General features: G+C 44.2%; 3 protein-coding genes across 3 annotated transcripts; all 3 read left to right on the top strand.

Moving 5' to 3' along the window:
* Nucleotides 1–3,435: 3,435 nt before the first annotated feature.
* On the top strand, nucleotides 3,436–6,337 carry LOC134194565 (zinc finger MYM-type protein 1-like). Its single transcript, XM_062663508.1, has one exon. The coding sequence runs from the start codon at nucleotides 4,751–4,753 to the stop codon at nucleotides 6,335–6,337; it is 1,587 nt and encodes a 528-aa protein (XP_062519492.1). The 5' UTR covers nucleotides 3,436–4,750.
* LOC134194566 (zinc finger MYM-type protein 5-like) lies at nucleotides 3,625–4,674 on the top strand. Its single transcript, XM_062663509.1, has 4 exons — nucleotides 3,625–3,683; nucleotides 3,750–3,832; nucleotides 4,005–4,526; nucleotides 4,592–4,674. The coding sequence occupies exons 1-4, from the start codon at nucleotides 3,625–3,627 to the stop codon at nucleotides 4,672–4,674; spliced, it is 747 nt and encodes a 248-aa protein (XP_062519493.1).
* Nucleotides 6,338–10,615: 4,278 nt separating the features above from the next.
* Nucleotides 10,616–12,850, top strand: LOC134194564 (uncharacterized). Its single transcript, XM_062663507.1, has one exon. It carries the CDS (start codon nucleotides 10,616–10,618, stop codon nucleotides 12,848–12,850), a length of 2,235 nt encoding a protein of 744 aa, XP_062519491.1.
* The last annotated feature ends 6,463 nt before the right edge of the window (nucleotides 12,851–19,313 follow it).

Here is a 19,313-nt window from a genome sequence, read left to right as displayed (position 1 = left end):
ACATGACAGCGCAAGAAGCAGTGGAAAATCTCCTAGCATCGCAGACTGAAGAGTTGGGTTAGTATTATTACAATTCTTCTTACCCCTTTCTTGCTTGAAATGAAAAGCCAATTGTGGTGTACTTGATAGATAATTAGTTGCATGTTTGTGGTAAGATTAGAGTTTGCGAAGGTCACTCGTTGTTGTAGTTTGATGTTGGTAGTACACAATAAGCGGCTAGTGCAAGTACGCTGTGTAATACGCAACAATTGGCGACGAGGATGGCGCCCAGACACGGAAAATTAGGAGAGTTTCAACCAGGTATAGATCAGGTAGAGGACTATCAAGCTAGCGGGAGACGACGCAACGGAAACACGAAAAGCTGTCCTATTAACGTCTGTGGGTTCATCCACATACGCTACTGAAGAACCTACACCGGCCAGCCAAACTGCAAGAGAAGTCAATAGACGAACTCTGTCAGCTCCTGAAAGACCATTACGAACCGAAATTGAACGTGATCGCGAAATGCCTTCGTTTCTACAAAAGGCAACAACGAGACGGAGAGTCCATCGCAGTGTATGTCTCAGAATTACGCCGGATATCCAAGAATAGCCAATTTGGTGAGCAATTAAGTACTGCCCTGCGTGATCAGTTAGTCTGTGGACTGTTTCAGGAAACAGTACAACAGAAGATTTGGGCAGAGGCGGATTAACCTTGGAAAAAGCCATACGAAGCGCTCAAACAGCGGAGACGCCACGGTTGGAAACACACATTAAGGAGGCGGCATGACGGGTCCCGCCCCTAATAAGGCGCCTCTGCGTGCAAAAGATGACCTTACAGCAGTGTTGATATCACGGGCCGTAAAACAAGAAACTATACAGTCCACCACATTCAAAGCGAGTTGCTAAAGGAGATGGCTTCACGTCACTTGCGTCAAATTGCTGCAAATACACCGAACAGGCTACATTGCATTAAAAGCAGACGAAGTTAGATTCTTCAAATAAGGAACAGGTCGTCGTATGTTTGTGTTAGGTAGAGGCCTACCGTAATAGGGGTCAGAGGGAACCATGGCATCTCCAGTTTTACAAGAATGTGTAGACAATCAGAATTCAGATTACCAGCTTGCCAACGACTTGCAACGAGTTTCTCATTCATCCAAATTTAGTAGTTAGGTTGATTCTATCGAATGGCAAAGCGTACAGCCAGTTGCAAGTGCTTCTCTTCTGCAAAATTCTCGTAATTGTTAATTAAGAGTTCTATCTAATCGTAAATCTTTACACGTGACGCCGTGCAATCAGATTGGCATAAATGGGAAACATCCGCACGCCACCGCGGCCACGCGAGTCGCGACCGGATTGTCATTCCTGTCTCGTCGGCATCTTCAGAGCGATCTCTCTGCTTTAAGATCGAAAACTTGGGTATCGAGGCAGCATGACTGAAGAAAGGCTGTCAATTATTGCTTTAATGGCAGTAGAAAGAGAAAAAACTCGTAGGCTGGAAAGCCAACTTTTAACGAGTCCACTTTATATCAAGCGAACCCCCGGGACAGATTCTGCGAACGGGACTGGACAACCACGCTTTTGGGACCACTGTCCTTCTTTCTCGCTTTAGCTCCCATTGTCTCGCGATATATCTACTGAAAAACAGATTCAGTATGTGGTAAGCAACTGCTTTCCTTTAAATGCTCTGTCGTCCACCTGCTACCAATATTTATTAATTAACATCGTAGAAAAACTGAGAAAGACTGCTCAAGTGCTGTTCAAGCCATTCGATCTTCTGTGACTTCAGGTGTTTACAAGCTGAACACAACCGCCTTTTCCGTCGTCTGCAGAATAAAGCTTCAGTAGAGGAGATTGCAAACGTTCTGAACAATCACGTAAACGTCCAGAAATGGGTCACACCGTTTCATCTGCCTGACATCAAACACAGTCGAAAAATGGATAAGTGGATACAGATCAGAGCTACAAGTACACTGGCTGGACTGGGTGGGAGAGCGAACCATCGAGTTCGAAGACGTCAACAACATGGACAGTTCTAAGTTTAGAGACAAACTTTATCACGAGCATCCCAAACTAGCCAACGGGGAGGATATGCATGAGCTCATGAGGTTACCTCCCAACAGTTGAACCCTTGAAATAGTCATCCGCCATCAGAGGAATATACACCAACACCACTCCTTTGAGCACAATGATGGGAACAGAACGAACATTTCTCAAAACGTTGAGATGTCAAAAAGTCTACTACATGGAAAGAATGACTCACCTAAATGCTCTAAATAGACTTATGTTGGCTTCCATCATTGCATGTTTCTGTCTGGCAATAATTACTCTGAAGATTTACAGAACATTTCAGCTTCCAGTTTATTTCTTAATTAATTCTTTACCCGCTGCAGCAGCTCTACATATCTCCATCGATATCGGAGCCATGGAATGATATACCAGAAAACGAGTGCTAGTATTGGAAAGAAGCTTGTAGTTGTCTGTGATGGCAGGAATGATTCCAGGTTTTTGTGGCAAGTATTGTGTCAACTCATTGATCGATAATGCGACAAAAAGATCACGGACGCCGAACTGTTTGTAAAAGAACAGTAGCACCAAAATCTCCATGCATGGACAAGTGGGCCTACAACTGTTTTTGAGTAGTCTCAAACAAGAAAAGACGGTCTCAACACAGACAAAACCTCGACGTCAACATCACCAACTACCATAACAACAACGCCATAAACGAGAGTAAGTTCAACAATACTGAATCTCAATCAGAACATATGGACAATGAAGTAAAGTATTGTCGCGATCTAGCGATCTGAAAACACTAAAATTCAGTGACGTCTCATTGCTTTATCCGAATAATCCTGACGCTAAAACCATTACACGCCATTGGACTGTAGCTAATATGGTAACATTCGTGCCATTATTGATTTGTAAAAATATTATGTACTTTCATATGCAAGGTCATATTACGCGTCTCTCCTCCAAACATCAACGCATTCTTTGCGAAGTGTGATATTTTACCAGAACATAATCCATATTGAACAGCAGAAATTCTAACCTACTCACATCTATAGTATACATCTTACTGTTTTGGGAGCTAAGATTTGCTACCTCTGAACAATCAAGCAAAATACCATAAAACCATCCACTGTTGAGGATTCCCTAAAAAGTCATCGAGAATTTTTCATCACGTTTATTATAACAACACAGAGAAGGTAACGATGTCTCAAGAAAACCTATTTCCGCGAAAACAACATCGCACCATATAACTACACTATTCCTGCGATCAAGTAAGGAAAAGACTACTTCTGGACTCTTATATCAAATAAAAAAAAGTTCTAGTACAATTATGACGAAAACAATTGTTGTGTTTCATAAACTAGAACTTCAGTTCAGAGGCGTAACTAGGCATGAGGCAACCGAGGCAGTTGCCTCGGTAAAAAAAAAGGGTGTGGCGTTGCAAAAATTTTGCTGCATGTAGGTTAGGAGCAGAAGATATGACATTCTGCACTAACAAAATCTGCTATCGTGTTCTTTTCAAATTTGAAACCGCGTGCGTAAACTCTCTGATACTCAACTTTAGCGCACGTTCTTGGCACGTGAAGCACTTGCAAGACACGTGGCTCGAGAAACCTACAGCTGACTGCCAAGTAAGATGGAGCCACCATCTAAGAGAAAGAAAAAGAAGCAACTATCTCTTTTGCAATGTCTTGGGTAAGAAAGTTGTTCTGCAGAAGTATGGGGTCCCCTTTGGGGTACGTGACTTGTTCTTCTCATCAGGACATCTTCCGGTGATTTAAGCGATCTGCCTGAAACTGTACATTCTGCGTCCCCGTTTGAGACTGTAGTGAATTCTGCAGAAGGTATAGTACCAATGCTAAATGTGATCCTAGTAGACGCGAATTACTGAGCGATATCGAACAATGTGTTATCGTCATAGATGCTAAGAATATGTAATAAGGTTCATATAATATTATACATATTCTACTGAAACAGGTGGTAATACCGTAGCGCTTGTAAACACTTTCTTTGTAGATACTGCTCATGACAAAGAAGTGTCAGTGAATGATCCGATCTACTACGTAGGCAGAGTCGTTTCCGACGTTGACAAGATATGCCTGCTGCAAAATAAATGGTGTCCACCCACCGGTTGTAAATTTCAGAGCACGGGCGGCCGTCGTTACAATCCAGAGTGGGAGAGTCAATACAGATGGCTGAGATATTCTCCTAGTACTGACGCCTGCTTTTGTTGCTACTGTGTGCTGTTTGGTGATGAGTCACTGTCTGCTACTGCTTTCAAGACAACTGGCTTTTGTGACTGGAAGAACGCAGTTGGAGTAAAGCGTGGTGTACTGCTTTGTCATGAGAAAAGTGAAATTCACAAGAATGCTTGCATAAAAGCATTATCTTTCAAGAATGTGGTCGAAGGAAAGAAAAATGATATTTGTACCAGCAGATCTAAAGAATATGAAGAGAGAGTCAAACGTAATCGAGCAATTATTCTAGCTGTAATAGATGTCGTTATTGCTCTCGGTCAGCGAAATGTTCCCTTTCGAGGTCACAGTTGGGACAAAGTTCTGAGAAAAGAATCCAGTAACTTTGAATACTTCCTCCATTGGCAGTCTCAGTTCAATCCTACTCTGAAAAGTCATCTAGAGCACGGAAAGAAGAACGCCTGTTACAAGAGCCCGAAAATACAAAATGAGCTGATAGAGTTAGCCGGTGTTGAGGTGAGAGACAAAATACTGGAAGATGCTCATGCCGCTAAATGGTTTTCGTTGATGGCGGATGAGTGCACAGATACAGCTAACGTAGAGCAGATGTCAGTCTGTATCAGGTTTGTTGACGACTCTGTACCCGGTCAGGTTCAAGTGAGAGAAGAGTTCTTAGGATTCGTCAAATTGGATTGTGCAGATGCTCTGTCTATTTTCAATGCTATTGTCAATTTTATGAAAGAGTGCAATTTGGATATTCGTTATCTTCGTGGCCAGGGCTACGACGGTGCTGCAGTTATGTCAGGAAAAGTTTCCGGTGTCTCTGCTCGAATTCTTCGGTTACAACCAAAGGCTATATACCAGCATTGTCGGTCACATAGACTGAATTTGGTTATTGCATCTTCTTGTAGGCAAGTCCCTTTAATTCAGGACTTGTTTAACTCGTTAGGAACACTGACGTGGTTTCTAGGAGGCAGTCCAAAAAGAAAAGTTATCCTTTGTAGGCATTTGATAGCAGGAGACATGGCTGAATTGATTACAGCAGAAGACAAGGAAGAAGAAGAACCAGAAGAAGAACTAGAAGAAAACTTAGAACAGGAGGAAACTTCGAAACTAAGTGATACGCTTATTCGTAAATCGTCATCAAGGCAAGTCCCAGTACTGTGTGAGACAAGGTGGTCGGCTCGATTGGCAACACTGTCCAGTGTCTTGGCCAAATACAAAGCCATATACCTTGCACTGCAAGATATTGTTGCAGAGAGCTCTGGCACTGATTCGAGGGCGAAAGCTTCATCTTACCTCAGACTTTTACAGTCCTCTAGTTTTATTGTTTGCTTGGTCGTTAGTCAGTACATTCTGAGCTTTTGTGATCCTCTGACGAAGTCTTTGCAATCTCCAAACTGTGACGTTCTGAAGGCTTATCAAACAGCCAAGCTGCTTCGCACAACGATTTCTGCGCAACGACGTGAAGACAAGTTTAAAGAATTATGGGAAAGAGTTCAAACAGTTGCAGGCGAGGTGGATGCCCAAATTGATAAACCTAGAACCGCAATAAGAAGCACCTACAGAAGCAATGCTGGCATGCAGACTGCGGAACAGGACAGCGCTGTGGCATACTTCAGAAGAAACGTGTACTACCCTTTCATTGATCACGCTGTGACAGAGCTCAACAATCGCTTCCCTGATACATCTGAATCAATGCTCATTGGGTATAGACTTCTTCCTAGCAGTGTTAGCAGTATAACAAGATCTGAGGTGAATTCAATTAAGCTCTTCTATGGTCCAGACTTACCAAATGGAGCTACATTCGAGCCTGAAGTAGAAGTTTGGAAAACCAAATGTTTTCAACTTCCTGAGAAAGACAGGAGAGTAACATTAACGGATGCCGCAAAGATGGCAGACAGTCAATATTTCCCCAATATTCATGAGATTTTCAAACTTATTCTAACATCTCCTGTTGGTTCCGTGCCGTGCGAAAGATCGTTTTCGGCTCTCCGGAGATTGAAGGAGTGGTCGAGATCAACAGTGACGCAAGAAAGACTGTGTGGCTTAGCTCTTTTATATATTCATAGAGACGTGGCTGTAAGCAGAGAGAATGTCTTACAAAGATTTGATTGTACAGGACACCGCCGATTGGGGCAATTGTCGTTATAGAGGCTCCATGTTCACTTTGATTAATTAATTAAAGTATATATGTAGTAGACTACTAGTAGTTTGAGGCTAAATATATTGCCTTATTGATATAAAACTTGCCTCGGTAAAATTTTAATGCTAGTTACGCCCCTGAGTTCAAGCAATGTAAAGTTGAGATTTCTCTCGTCTTGAGTGTAACTAGCTGACAAACAGACCGGTCTGCACAACAGAATTCTGCAAGAGATCCCCTTGAAGAGGCCCAAAAGTAAGTAAATTCGGAATACAATTTAAAATGCCAGACAGTATTGCTCAATTCCTGTCGACATCTTGGACCTAATAGGCAATCGTTTACATTATTTGTACAAAGCATACAAATGGCCGAAAATCTGCATGGCCTTCTTCAACAAGATAAGAAACCTAAATTTTGTTACACATATACCGTATAGCGCAACGAGCCCTTACGTATCTACTATTATAAAATGTACATACACTCCTTATACTGTAAATGTCCCAGCCAGCTTCGCTGAGCAACCGCTGAGCAACCGCTGTACCTCCAGTAAGTGAAATTTTACTGCCTCATAAAGCTAAGGGAAATACAGCTTGTCTGTGCAACCACTGAGCAACGGCCGTTCCTGCAGTGACTGAAATTTTACTACGTCAGGAAGCAAAGGGAATGCACCTTGACTGACCAGCCACTGAGCAACAGCTGTTCTTGCAGTGACTAAAATTTTACTAAGTTAGGAAGCAAAGGGAAATGCATTGTTTTTATTATGAATCCGATCAACTTATCTTATGGAATTTTTATCTTCTCAATTCTTTCCTCTTTCATACTGTTACTGCTGGCTTATCAAATACTGGTGAGATGTATGCTACATGTAACCTGACGTAACAATCCCGCGCATAATGACCAGTGACCAATCGCCGGTGAGCATTCATTAGCGTCCCAACTTTACGAAGATGAGGAAGCATTTGAGACAAGCGACTAGAACAGAACGTTCTGAAGACTTTACAAGGTACTTGCAGTTGAATGACTCGACTTTTCACTTTGTACACGATGTTGCGAAGAAAATTAATTTTTTTGTTATGTTTTGCAGCTGCAAGAACCGCAGAAAAACAGGAGACAGCAGGCTTTACAAGGTTTTCTAGCTCAACGTGACTGCATGTTTAGAAAGGTCCTACGAAAGAGATTTCGTGTTTTGCAGCTGCACGAAAGAATCAGCTGAACTGGCGGTAAGTACGCGGTCGGCAGAAACGCATGCATCGCAAAGCTGTATAGAAGTGGCGAATGCATGCCAAGCTTCGCCCTGTAGATCGCTGTCAGCTCCGTTGGCCGTTGATTCGGACGATGTTGGGCATTGCCTAGAGGTCGCAGCTATGGCTTTGAATGATAGCTGTAGTAGCCGGACTGACGTCGAGGTCTTTGATGTACCGGTCAGTCTGGCGGGTGCTGACATCGGCAAACCTCTTAGTCCTGCCAGTGCAAGTCGCTGGCAGTCGATTGATGATGGTGCGACAGTGACGCGTGATATCTATACAGTTGAAAGTACCGTGCAATCTACGTGTACCAGTGTACTTGCGCGCGTACAGATGCATGATGTATCTGAAAGCATAGCACTTTCAGAGTGTTTGACATGTAAAAGTGGTACGTGTACATGTCGTGATACGTGTATGTCTTTGCATCACGGTGAGTCACCAAAATCTAAACGGCGACGTCTTGATCGTGAACGCCAACGACGTCGTCGTGCGAGTGAGAGTAAACTCGAAAGATCTAATCGTCTAGATTGCAATGCCGAGAATCAGCGTCGTCGTCGTTCGCGAGAAAGTGGCATGAAGTCGCACACGACGAAAGCGCGCAAAGTAGAAACTGTTGACGATCGTCAACTCCGTTTGAAGCTTCAAACATTGGCACTGCATGTCGCCAATAGCCGGGCTCGTGAGAGTGAGGAGAAGCGCTCCACTAGGCTTGAAGCGGTTGCTAGACAGGTCGCTAGAAGACGAGCTCGTGAAACTGACGAGGAGCGTGTTGTCAGGCTTCAAACGGTGTCTGCGCGTAGTGCCGCTAAGCGAGCTCGTGAAACTGACGACGAGCGTGTAGTCAGGCTTCAACAGATGGCTACACGTGATTCCGATAGACGAGCTCGTGAAACTGACGACGAGCGTGTAGTCAGGCTTCAACAGATGGCTACACGTGATTCCGATAGACGAGCTCGTGAAACTGACGAGGAGCGTGTAGTCAGGCTTCAACAAATGGCTACACGTGAGTCCGATAGACGAGCTCGTGAAACTGACGAAGAGCGTGCTGTCAGGCTTCAAGCCGTGTCTTCACATGTTTCTGATAGACGAGCTTGTGAAACTGACGAAGAGCGTGTTGTCAGACTACAAGCCATGGCTACACGTGATTCCTATAGACGAGCTCGTGAAACTGACGAGGAGCGCACTGTCAGGCTTCAAGCGATGTCTGCACGTGTTTCTGACAGGCGAGCTCGTGAAACTGACGAGGAGCGTGCCGCTACGCTCCGATTAGACGCTGAACAGGTCTCTACTAGACGAGCCCATGAGACAGTAGAAAAAACTAGCGAACGTAAAGCATACATGTCTCACCAAAAAGCTAGGCGACGATCAGTAGAGACTGATATTGAACGCTCAGCGAGACTAGAGCAAGATGCCGCTAGCAAGGCAAACAATCGCGTTTGTGAATCGCACGAGCAAACGGAAGTGCGTCGAAGTCGTGACATTGCACGTCACAATCGCAAGCGCAGACGCGATAGCACAGCCGCGGTACCGTCTACTGATGATATCGCCGGTATCGGTACAAAAGCAGACTGTTCTTGGCGTAGTTGGAACACGAACGCCTTCAAGCAGAAGGTACAAGCAAATTTGGTTCGCTTTCATCGCGAAATTTCTACGTTGCATTTCTCGGAATGTGACGTTTGTCGTGAGGCGTGGCCTTCGATGAAAGTTTGCGTACAAGGTGAGTTGTCTATATGTAATCGTTGCCAGAGAGACAAGGGCCTTCCTAAATTGTTCTCTATCGAGAACAACGCGATACCGGGGCCGGTACCAGAATGTCTCGCTCGGTTGTCGGTTGTTGAAGAAATGCTCATCGCTCAGATCATGCCGATGATGCAGACCTACATTTTACCGTACGGTCAGTACGGATACAAAGGGCACGTTACCTGTCTACCGCAAGACGTTCAGTCTGTAGCTACCGCGTTGCCACGTACTGGACGGTCGGTAGGTGTGGTCGTCATCAGGCGAAAGGGTAAGTCTGGTGGTCATCGAGATTTCCGCGTCAGACGTGCTGTAGTATTGGAAGCTCTTCGTTGGCTCATACGCAATAACCGTTACTATTCTAACGTAACGATAGACTACGACGTCGTAGACGCGTTGCCAGAAGACGGTACGTTGTCCGACTTGCAAGTGATTGAGGACGATGACCTAGCCAGACTAGACCCTAACGATGACGCTAACGTAGACGAGCAATCTCAGCAAGAAGGCTCGTCTGATGATGAGGACTTGCCACTGCAGCGAACAGTGCTTCCTCGGCTAGGTACGGGTAAGTGTAAGAACGATATCATTCGCGATTCGGTGAATGAAGGTGCCCGTACGTGTAGTGCACGTGTCGCGCATGCGCAGTCATCCGTATCTGATCAGATTGTAAATAATGATCAGGCGATGGCTACTGTCGTCGATTGGCCCGCTATTACCAATCAGTTGATCGACAAGTTTAATTCGGAAGGTTACTGGAGCAGAGCGTTTCCTACTCTGTTTCCGACGGGTGCTGGTGAGTATCTGGCGCCGAGACAGCGACGGTTAACACTCGGTCAGTACTCGAAGAATCTCATTCGCTATCGTGACGGACGGTTTGCGCAGCATCCCAGATTTCGTTACTTTGCACTGAACACCATGATGAGATGGCGAGCTCTCGAGACAGGCCGTGTGTTTGTCAAACAGAGAATTGGTGAAAACCATCTGAGCGTGGAAGAACTGAAGGAGATGGTTAATCGAGGTGAGACTTCGTTTGCATCTCGAGTAATGAGGTTTAGTAGTTCTTTGCATGGAACTAGACAGTACTGGTGTACTCAAAGACTAAACCTAGCGGCCATGCAAGAGGCACTAGGCATGCCGTCTATATTCTTTACGCTTAGTGCTGCTGATACTCAATGGCCAGAGCTTCAGGACTTGATGCGTCACTATCGGCCAAACGCTAACCAAGACAGGGCCAGTGAGAGAATAAAGGCGGTCATTGAAAATCCTCATTTGACCGATTGGTTCTTTTTGCACAGAGCAGAATAATTTATGCGATACTTTTTGCAAAACAGGCTTGGTGCTGTAGATTTCTGGGCACGCATTGAGTATCAGCACAGAGGTAGTTCTCATTTGCATGGTGTGGCATGGCTGGCCGATGCTCCACATTCTGATAAGATAAGTTCAGAGTGGGCATGCATGCACAGAGCATCCGAGTCGGGCGAAGCCGAAGCCACTACCGAACAAATGAGAAGGGCAGAGGACATTGCACAGGAGGTGTATGACTTTGCTGATGCCCTGGTAACTACGTGGAATCCCACGTTGAATGAAACGGGGGAGGGTCACATGCCTCGAGCAGAAATGCACCCCTGTCACAAACGACATAAAGATGTGACCGACGAAGAGCAGGATTATGCTGAACTAATAGCCAATGTGCAGAGGCATACGAAATGCTCAACGGCTTACTGTCTTCGCCGTGCTAAACGTAAGAGGACCTCTGCCCTAGCAGGGGACAACGATCATGGCAGTGAAAACGAGCTACAGTGCCGTTTTAAGTTTCCCAAAGTCTTGTCAAGTAGAACACATTTTGAACTACAAGACAAGCAGCCAGAGCTTGTTACGCGGCGAAATGATTCTCGCATTAATGGGCATAACCGGGCTCAATTGACAGGCTGGCGGGCTAATGTTGACATGCAGGTGTGTGTCAATGCAGAAATGGTGTCTAAGTACATGACCAAATATGCCAGCAAGAGTGAAGGCATGTCTGAACCTCTAAAAAAGACTTTCGAAGTTATAGTAGAGGAATTGAAAGACGATGATCATCCAAAGAAAGCCGTCCAAAAGCTAATGACAAGGTCTGTAGTAGAGCATGACTACTCGGCACAGGAAACGTGCCATCACCTTACGGGTGAGACGTTAGTAGTGTGCAGTAGAACGATTTTACGTGTAAACGTTGATGGTCAGCGTGAAGTCGATGTGGCACAAGATAAACAGGCTACAATTTCAAGTGCCATGGACCACTACGTAAACAGGCCAAAAAGTAACGAATTTGAAAATCTCTGCTTTGATGACTTTGTCACGCAGTACGATTTCAAAAGGACGGGGGGGGGGGGGCGTCTTGTCAAACGCAACAAAAAGGCTGTCATTCGTTACGCTCCTGAAGTAAAGGCTGCACTTCCAAATGATTTGGAAAAGTATGAAACTTACTGCTCTAGTCAGCTGGTAAAATATAAACCTTTTCGGTGCCCAGAAGAACTGACCGCTGATTTTGGTGGTAGTGCAGTTGCTTCGTGGGAAGAATGGCAGGGCTATTGTTCTGACGACCTGACTCGTCGGATTTGTTTTGCTCGGGACGTTGAAAGGGCAACAGATCGCGGCGAAGTAGAAATCGACGGTGACAATCTAGCACCCTGCGATGTTGATGAAAATGGTACGTGCAATAATAGATGGCACGCAGTAGAAGACTGGATGGTATTGTGTCAGTTAGATGCTGACTTTTCAGAATCTCCAGAGAACGAACAGGGTTCTGATAGTAATACCGATTGGACAGCATCTGCTGTGAATTTTCCTGATGCCCAGGAAGCCATAACATTTATTGCTCGTAATAAATCTGAACACGGTGTAGTTGATCGGAACGTTGACCTGTGCGACTATAATCCTGATTTCTTACTAGGCAATCAGCGAGTTGCATATGACATTGTCAAATGCCATTTCGAAAAACTTAACCAGGGTCTGTCGCCGCCGGATCCACTTCGATGTGTCATATGTGGAACGGCTGGTACCGGTAAGTCGTATCTTATCGGATGCTTCCGTTCTCTACTCAGAGGTGCATGTTGTGTCGCTGCTCCGACAGGGGTAGCAGCATTTAATGTGAATGGTAGAACATTGCACTCTTTGTTAAAACTGCCTCTCAACTTTACGGCAAGTAATGAATTGCGTGGTCCTGCACTACAGAATCTGCAGGAACAGTTAAAGCAATGTCGTTATGTAATTATAGACGAAATTTCAATGATTGGTCGACGTCAGCTAGGCATGATACATCAGAGGTTGTGCCAGGCACGTCCTGACCATGCTACTGAGCCTTTCGGTGGTATGTCCTTGGTACTGGTCGGAGACTTTGGACAGTTGCCTCCGGTGGGAGACACTCCACTCTATGTCGCAGATTCGAAGGGTATTTTGTCGAATTTAGGTAGATCCATGTACACAGAATTTACGGAGTCGGTAGTGCTGACCGAAGTTATGAGGCAGGCCGGCAGTGATGATGCTCAAATGTTGACTGAGGATTGAAGTATTGTGCTATGCTATTCAAGTATGTTGATTACAATGAACACGTAACAGATGCAGGGATTAGATGGCAGCTGCCATCTACTGTACTTTGGCTTACTAATACACGTTTTCTAATGGGCAGGCTAAGAGTGGGAATGGCGTATGCATGAACCTCAGTTTTCCTTTCAGTTTTGTATGGATGTACCAGTTGAAAGTCTAGAATTGGTCAACTATAGACAGCACTAGGGATCTGGTTCACATGATTCAATGAGTTCCGTAGAAAGTACCGTACACTTTTTACTATAGATAGTTTGCAGTCTTGTGGACTTTGAATAGCGTGTTGAACACAGCAGCGCAATAATGAGACAGAAAAAAGCGTGAATTCCCACAGCCATGATAATCATGCTGCTTGATCGAGAGGCGTTTTTAGTCCCTCGACCCGTCAACACGCTAAAACGAGCAGCAACTGAATAAGACTAACGGACGGCGAAAGAGCGTCATGAGTATAAACAAAAGCACGTCCCATGCTTCTTACATCAGACTCACAAGATCACGACAATAGATATAACGTCGATTGGTGAAGGATATCTAATTAGTGTATGTTCACATGCATAACACAAGCGAAATGAGCGGAATGCGATTGCGTGACACCTACTTATACCTCCTGCTATCTATAAAGAGGTCTGTATCCTCCATGATTGGTGGAGAGTGTAGAACAAGAATTGTCTGAGCATTTCCCCAGACTATATCTCGCCGGAAGGATGTAGGTGGAGAATGTCTGGCTATGCGAGACTACACCACCCTTGACAAGAGGAGCTGAGACAAATTCGTTGGGGCGGTAGCGCCGGCTTTTATCCTGTCTACGGTCGGTGGAAGGAGCAGTCGACGACCATAACAGTACAAACAGTTCACGAGACGGGTGGAAACTCAATAGATGCATGGGAACGGTTTTAATTAATTAATTAATTAAATGACATCTACCTCGGCTGGTAATCTTTCGCAGATCCTAGCTTACGTGTCCACACTAGACCAGAAATGGTTCGCGTAAGTATGGTTTTTCAAAAAAACTATTTTTAGAGAGTTCGCTTGGCAAAAAAATAATTAGCACAATACTGTAGAAACAGAAACGGAAACGATCGCCACGCTTTCAGACATCAATATGGTTACAAGATCCCGTCACAACACCCCGGATACGAAGTGCAAGCGTATCACATGTGACTACATCCTATTGGTCACCTAGCAGGCACGGCGTCCGTTCAGGTTCGCACTACTGTAGCATTTCGATCCGATCCGTCTTCTACGCGCTGCAGCTGAGTAGCACTAGCAGCGGAGCTGACCAACGAACATGATTGCCTAATTGATCTTAGTAGCTATGCGTTGGTAGTGAACACACATCTAGAGATTTGCAAACAAAGTGCTACATGTTCCTAGCAAGATAAGTTCAACGCGATGTTTTCATTCGATGCATTTTCTAAATATTATGAGTGAATGTGTCAGCTGATTTTTGAATGAATTCAAAAGTGCGGGAAATGATGCTTATATAACTACGGTGCATCAGACGGTTGAATCATTCTTCATCGAGAGGTACGTGCACTTTTTCTATCTACGTGTGTGGTGTACGCCTAGGTACGTACTAGAGATTGGATCTTGGTTTGGTAATTGTAGACTCATGGATGCCATGGATGTGGATCAAGACAAACAAAGGGGTAGAAAGAAAGGGAAGGACTGCAAGAAACAGACGGTGAAAGAGACGGCTAATTCTAAGGAGAAAGATGTAGAGACGGTTACGGAGGAAGAGACGACTAAGGAGAATGAGACAGGTATGCAAGAGACGGATAGGGAGAATGAGGCAGGTTTAGTGAAAGAGACGGCTAGAGAGGCTAAGGAGACTGAGACGGCTAGTGCAGATGCACAGCCAGCAAAACGGCGTCGGCAACAGAGGTGTGTCTATAAGTTCAGAGTGGGCATGCATGCACAGAGCATCCGAGTCGGGCGAAGCCGAAGCCACTACCGAACAAATGAGAAGGGCAGAGGACATTGCACAGGAGGTGTATGACTTTGCTGATGCCCTGGTAACTACGTGGAATCCCACGTTGAATGAAAAGGGGGAGGGTCACATGCCTCGAGCAGAAATGCACCCCTGTCACAAACGACATAGAGATGTGATCGACGAAGAGCAGGATTATGCTGAACTAATAGCCAATGTGCAGAGGCATACGAAATGCTCAACGGCTTACTGTCTTCGCCGTGCTAAACGTAAGAGGACCTCTGCCCTAGCAGGGGACAACGATCATGGCAGTGAAAACGAGCTACAGTGCCGTTTTAAGTTTCCCAAAGTCTTGCCAAGTAAAACACATTTTGAACTACAAGACAAGCAGACAGAGCTCCCACATTAAATTCATACTATTAATTAATTCTTATGTGTGTGTAAATATCATACTATTAATGAACCGTCGCCATCTTTCGTTCCGCTATATAAAATCAATGATATAATATTTCTATGAATTTCTATGGTTGTAATAGATAGTGGCTCGACAAACTCCCCGAGCGTGACACACGCTTACAAACAAACATAGTTACAAACAAACATAGGTACAAACATACCGACAGACAGACCGGAAGTCAATTCAGCCCGTTTAGAGTGAGCTTCTCGCGAAGCAGTCCACCCCTCATTGTGGTGTCCTTCTTTACGCTCGAATTATTACTTTAATTTACTTTTAAATTCTTTAATTTTTAAAGAAATCTACTCACTCTGGTAAGAAATCTACTCAATCTGATAAGCTACAAACACATTCACACACACACACACACACACACACACACACAGTAACACACACACACACACACACACACACACACACACACACACACACACACACACACACACAGTAATACACACACACACACACAGTAATACACACACACAAACACACACACACACACACACACACACACACACACACACACACACACACACACACACAATTTTAACTTTTTAATTTACACGGAGACTTACTGTAATTTTCACCATTCCACTGCCAAAATAATACACCGAACAGGCTACATTGCATTAGAAGCAGACCAAGTTAGATTCTTCAAATAAGGAACAGGTCGTCGTATGTTTGTGTTAGGTAGAGGCCTACCGTAATAGGGGTCAGAGGGAACCATGGCATCTCCAGTTTTACAAGAATGTGTAGACAATCAGAATTCAGATTACCAGCTTGCCAACGACTTGCAACGAGTTTCTCATTCATCCAAATTAGTAGTTAGGTTGATTCTATCGAATGGCAAAGCGTAGAGCCAGTTGCAAGTGCTTCTCTTCTGCAAAATTCTCGTAATTGTTAATTAAGTAAAGAGTTCTATCTAATCGTAAATCTTTACACGTGACGCCGTGCAATCAGATTGGCATAAATGGGAAACATCCGCACGCCACCGCGGCCACGCGAGTCGCGACCGGATTGTCATTCTTGTCTCGTCGGCATCTTCAGAGCGATCTCTCTGCTTTAAGATCGAAAACTTGGGTATCGAGGCAGCATGACTGAAGAAAGGCTGTCAATTATTGCTTTAATGGCAGTAGAAAGAGAAAAAACTCGTAGGCTGGAAAGCCAACTTTTAACGAGTCCACTCTATATCAAGCGAACCCCCGGGACAGATTCTGCGTACGGGACTGGACAACCACGCTTTTGGGACCACTGCCCTCCTTTCTCGCTTTAGCTCCCATTGTCTCGCGATATATCTACTGAAAAACAGATTCAGTATGTGGTAAGCAACTGCTTTCCTTTAAATGCTCTGTCGTCCACCTGCTACCAATATTTATTAATTAACATCGTAGAAAAACTGAGAAAGACTGCTCAAGTGCTGTTCAAGCCATTCGATCTTCTGTGACTTCAGGTGTTTACAAGCTGAACACAACCGCCTTTTCCGTCGTCACACTGATTGCAGAATAAAGCTTCAGTAGAGGAGATTGCAAACGTTCTGAACAATCACGTAAACGTCCAGAAATGGGTCACACCGTTTCATCTGCCTGAGATCAAACACAGTCGAAAAATGGATAAGTGGATACAGATCAGAGCTACAAGTACACTGGCTGGACTGGGTGGGAGAGCGAACCATCGAGTTCGAAGACGTCAACAACATGGACAGTTCTAAGTTTAGAGACAAACTTTATCACGAGCATCCCAAACTAGCCAACGGGGAGGATATGTTCATGAGGTTACCTCCCAACAGTCGAACCCTTGAAATAGTCATCCGCCATCAGAGGAATATACACCAACACCACTCCTTTGAGCACAATGATGGGAACAGAACGAACATTTATTCGTCCAATATCAAGATCGTTGAAAATGCCCAAGGCAATTATTGAGAGACACAATCTTGTCGCACGCACTCACTAACATATTATTGTTCTTAGACAAACAACACAGTAAAGACGAACCTCTAGAGAAGTGTTACCAAAGCTAAACAAGTTGCCCTTACATTTCCAATTAGACTATGTTGCATGAGTCGATAACGTAAAATCACTCTTGGATATCATATTTCAGTCAATGCCTATTTCAAACCACACCAGCAAAGTGCATATGATTGGTACTGCTCACGAAAGAAGAGTAACGAGGTAGTACTGTTGTCCCATTCAACAAAGATTATGTGTACATTGTATTAACTAACTTGACAAACAAGGACACGAATGGAGCAAAGCAGCTAATAGGAATGATGCTTGCTTGTGATCAGAAGAATGTACCTCGATTGTATTCTTTATGATCTACTGCTACATAGCTAAATATGTGTTAAAATTCTTACTGTATTTTAAGGAAGAGCTACGCAACAAGAGGAACTGGAAAGAATTGTACGTGGTTGCCACTGACTGCTGTCAGCTGGTTGGCTATGACCAACGCGCAATCAGTCGTCTCAGACTCTGTTAGCTTCCCTGTCTTGTCCGAGGCATTATATGCTCATACTTTTGGCCAGCAGCTAAGAGATAGATCCCTTCCGAACCCAATGAATCGTATAGTGAAATAGACGTCGAACTCCTATTTCCTGATTCTTCGAGGGATCAAAGAAGATTTCACAGTGATGCTCCTCTTCAGGTAAAATATCTATAACTATGATTAATATCAGTGACTACAGTTATATCGATACACCCATTACAACAACTCTTGCATAAGACATTCTCATGGGCTTGCTCAGCAACACCCTCCAGGAAAGTGTGGGTACGAAAGACGTTCTCTTCACGTTTGGTATTACGTAGCTTTCCGATTACTGTGTTCGTATTCTGATCCAGATGACACTTTTTCGTACACGTCTGAAACGCTTGAATTTCCAGGGAAGTCAGAGGCTCACTCTGGTCAGGGAGGTCAAAAGAAATCTGCTCAATCTAGTAAGCTACACATTCACACACACACACACACACACACACACACACACACACACACACACACACACACACACACACAGTAACACACACACACACACACACACACACACACACACACACACACACACACACACACACACACACACACACACACACACACACACACACACACACACACACAATTTTAACTTTTTAATTTACACGGAGACTTACTGTCTCCCGCGTCCTTACCTTAACAGTGGAAATACAATCTTAGAAACATATATCAACAATACAAAAATTCAACTTCATCAATTAAATCCTACAAGACCAAAGAGGGATAACCCATCGCCTTCTGAGAGACAGGCACTCGCTAAATTACAGAAACGGAGTGATATAATAATAAAGGCAGATAAAGGGAATTGGGGAACACGGATCCTGTGCTGGACACCGTGATTGTGTCTGGTTGATGAAATCTCATCACTGGAATCTCGCTGCAACCTGTGCACAACTGCAGCAGTTTCCATATTGAGTCAGGTCTGTATTTTCTAGAGAAACATCAGTGTCAAAAGAACAATTTTCTTGCAGTGCAATTTTTAATTGATTCATCGACAAGTATTTGCGTATGTGTGTACAAAGCCTTGATTACGTAAACGGTGGACGTAGTGCACAAAATCCACAGAGATGAAGCAAAACCCTTGTACGCATAACATCATCTGTTGCCTTATATTTCACTCAAGCATGCCTTAAATTTCTCAAAACGTTGAGATGTCAAAAAGTCTACTACATGGAAAGAATGACTCACCTAAATGCTCTAAATAGACTTATGTTGGCTTCCATCATTGCATGTTGCTGTCTGGCAATAATTACTCTGAAGATTTACAGAACATTTCAGCTTCCAGTTTATTTCTTAATTAATTCTTTACCCGCTGCAGCAGCTCTACATATCTCCATCGATATCGGAGCCATGGAATGATATACCAGAAAACGAGTGCTAGTATTGGAAAGAAGCTTGTAGTTGTCTGTGATGGCAGGAATGATTCCAGGTTTTTGTGGCAAGTATAGTGTCAACTCATTGATCGATAATGCGACAAACAGATCACGGACGCCGAACTGTTTGTAAAAGAATAGTAG

Source organism: Corticium candelabrum, chromosome 19 (assembly GCF_963422355.1).
Source record: "Corticium candelabrum chromosome 19, ooCorCand1.1, whole genome shotgun sequence".
Lineage (NCBI taxonomy): Eukaryota > Metazoa > Porifera > Homoscleromorpha > Homosclerophorida > Plakinidae > Corticium > Corticium candelabrum.
The sequence above is the reverse complement of the archived record's forward strand: the minus strand, read 5'-3'. Positions and strand labels throughout refer to the sequence as shown.

What these genes read in the sequence shown, in the direction of transcription:
- LOC134194564 (XM_062663507.1), top strand. Translation starts at nt 10,616, where the DNA reads ATGCGATACTTTTTGCAAAACAGGCTTGGTGCTGTAGATTTCTGGGCA.
- LOC134194566 (XM_062663509.1), top strand. Translation starts at nt 3,625, where the DNA reads ATGGAGCCACCATCTAAGAGAAAGAAAAAGAAGCAACTATCTCTTTTG. An exon ending in TGTAGTGAATTCTGCAGAAG is followed by an intron (nt 3,833 to 4,004) that starts GTATAGTACCAA and finishes CTTTCTTTGTAG; the next exon opens with ATACTGCTCATGACAAAGAA. An exon ending in GCGAAATGTTCCCTTTCGAG is followed by an intron (nt 4,527 to 4,591) that starts GTCACAGTTGGG and finishes CTCCATTGGCAG; the next exon opens with TCTCAGTTCAATCCTACTCT.
- LOC134194565 (XM_062663508.1), top strand. Translation starts at nt 4,751, where the DNA reads ATGGCGGATGAGTGCACAGATACAGCTAACGTAGAGCAGATGTCAGTC.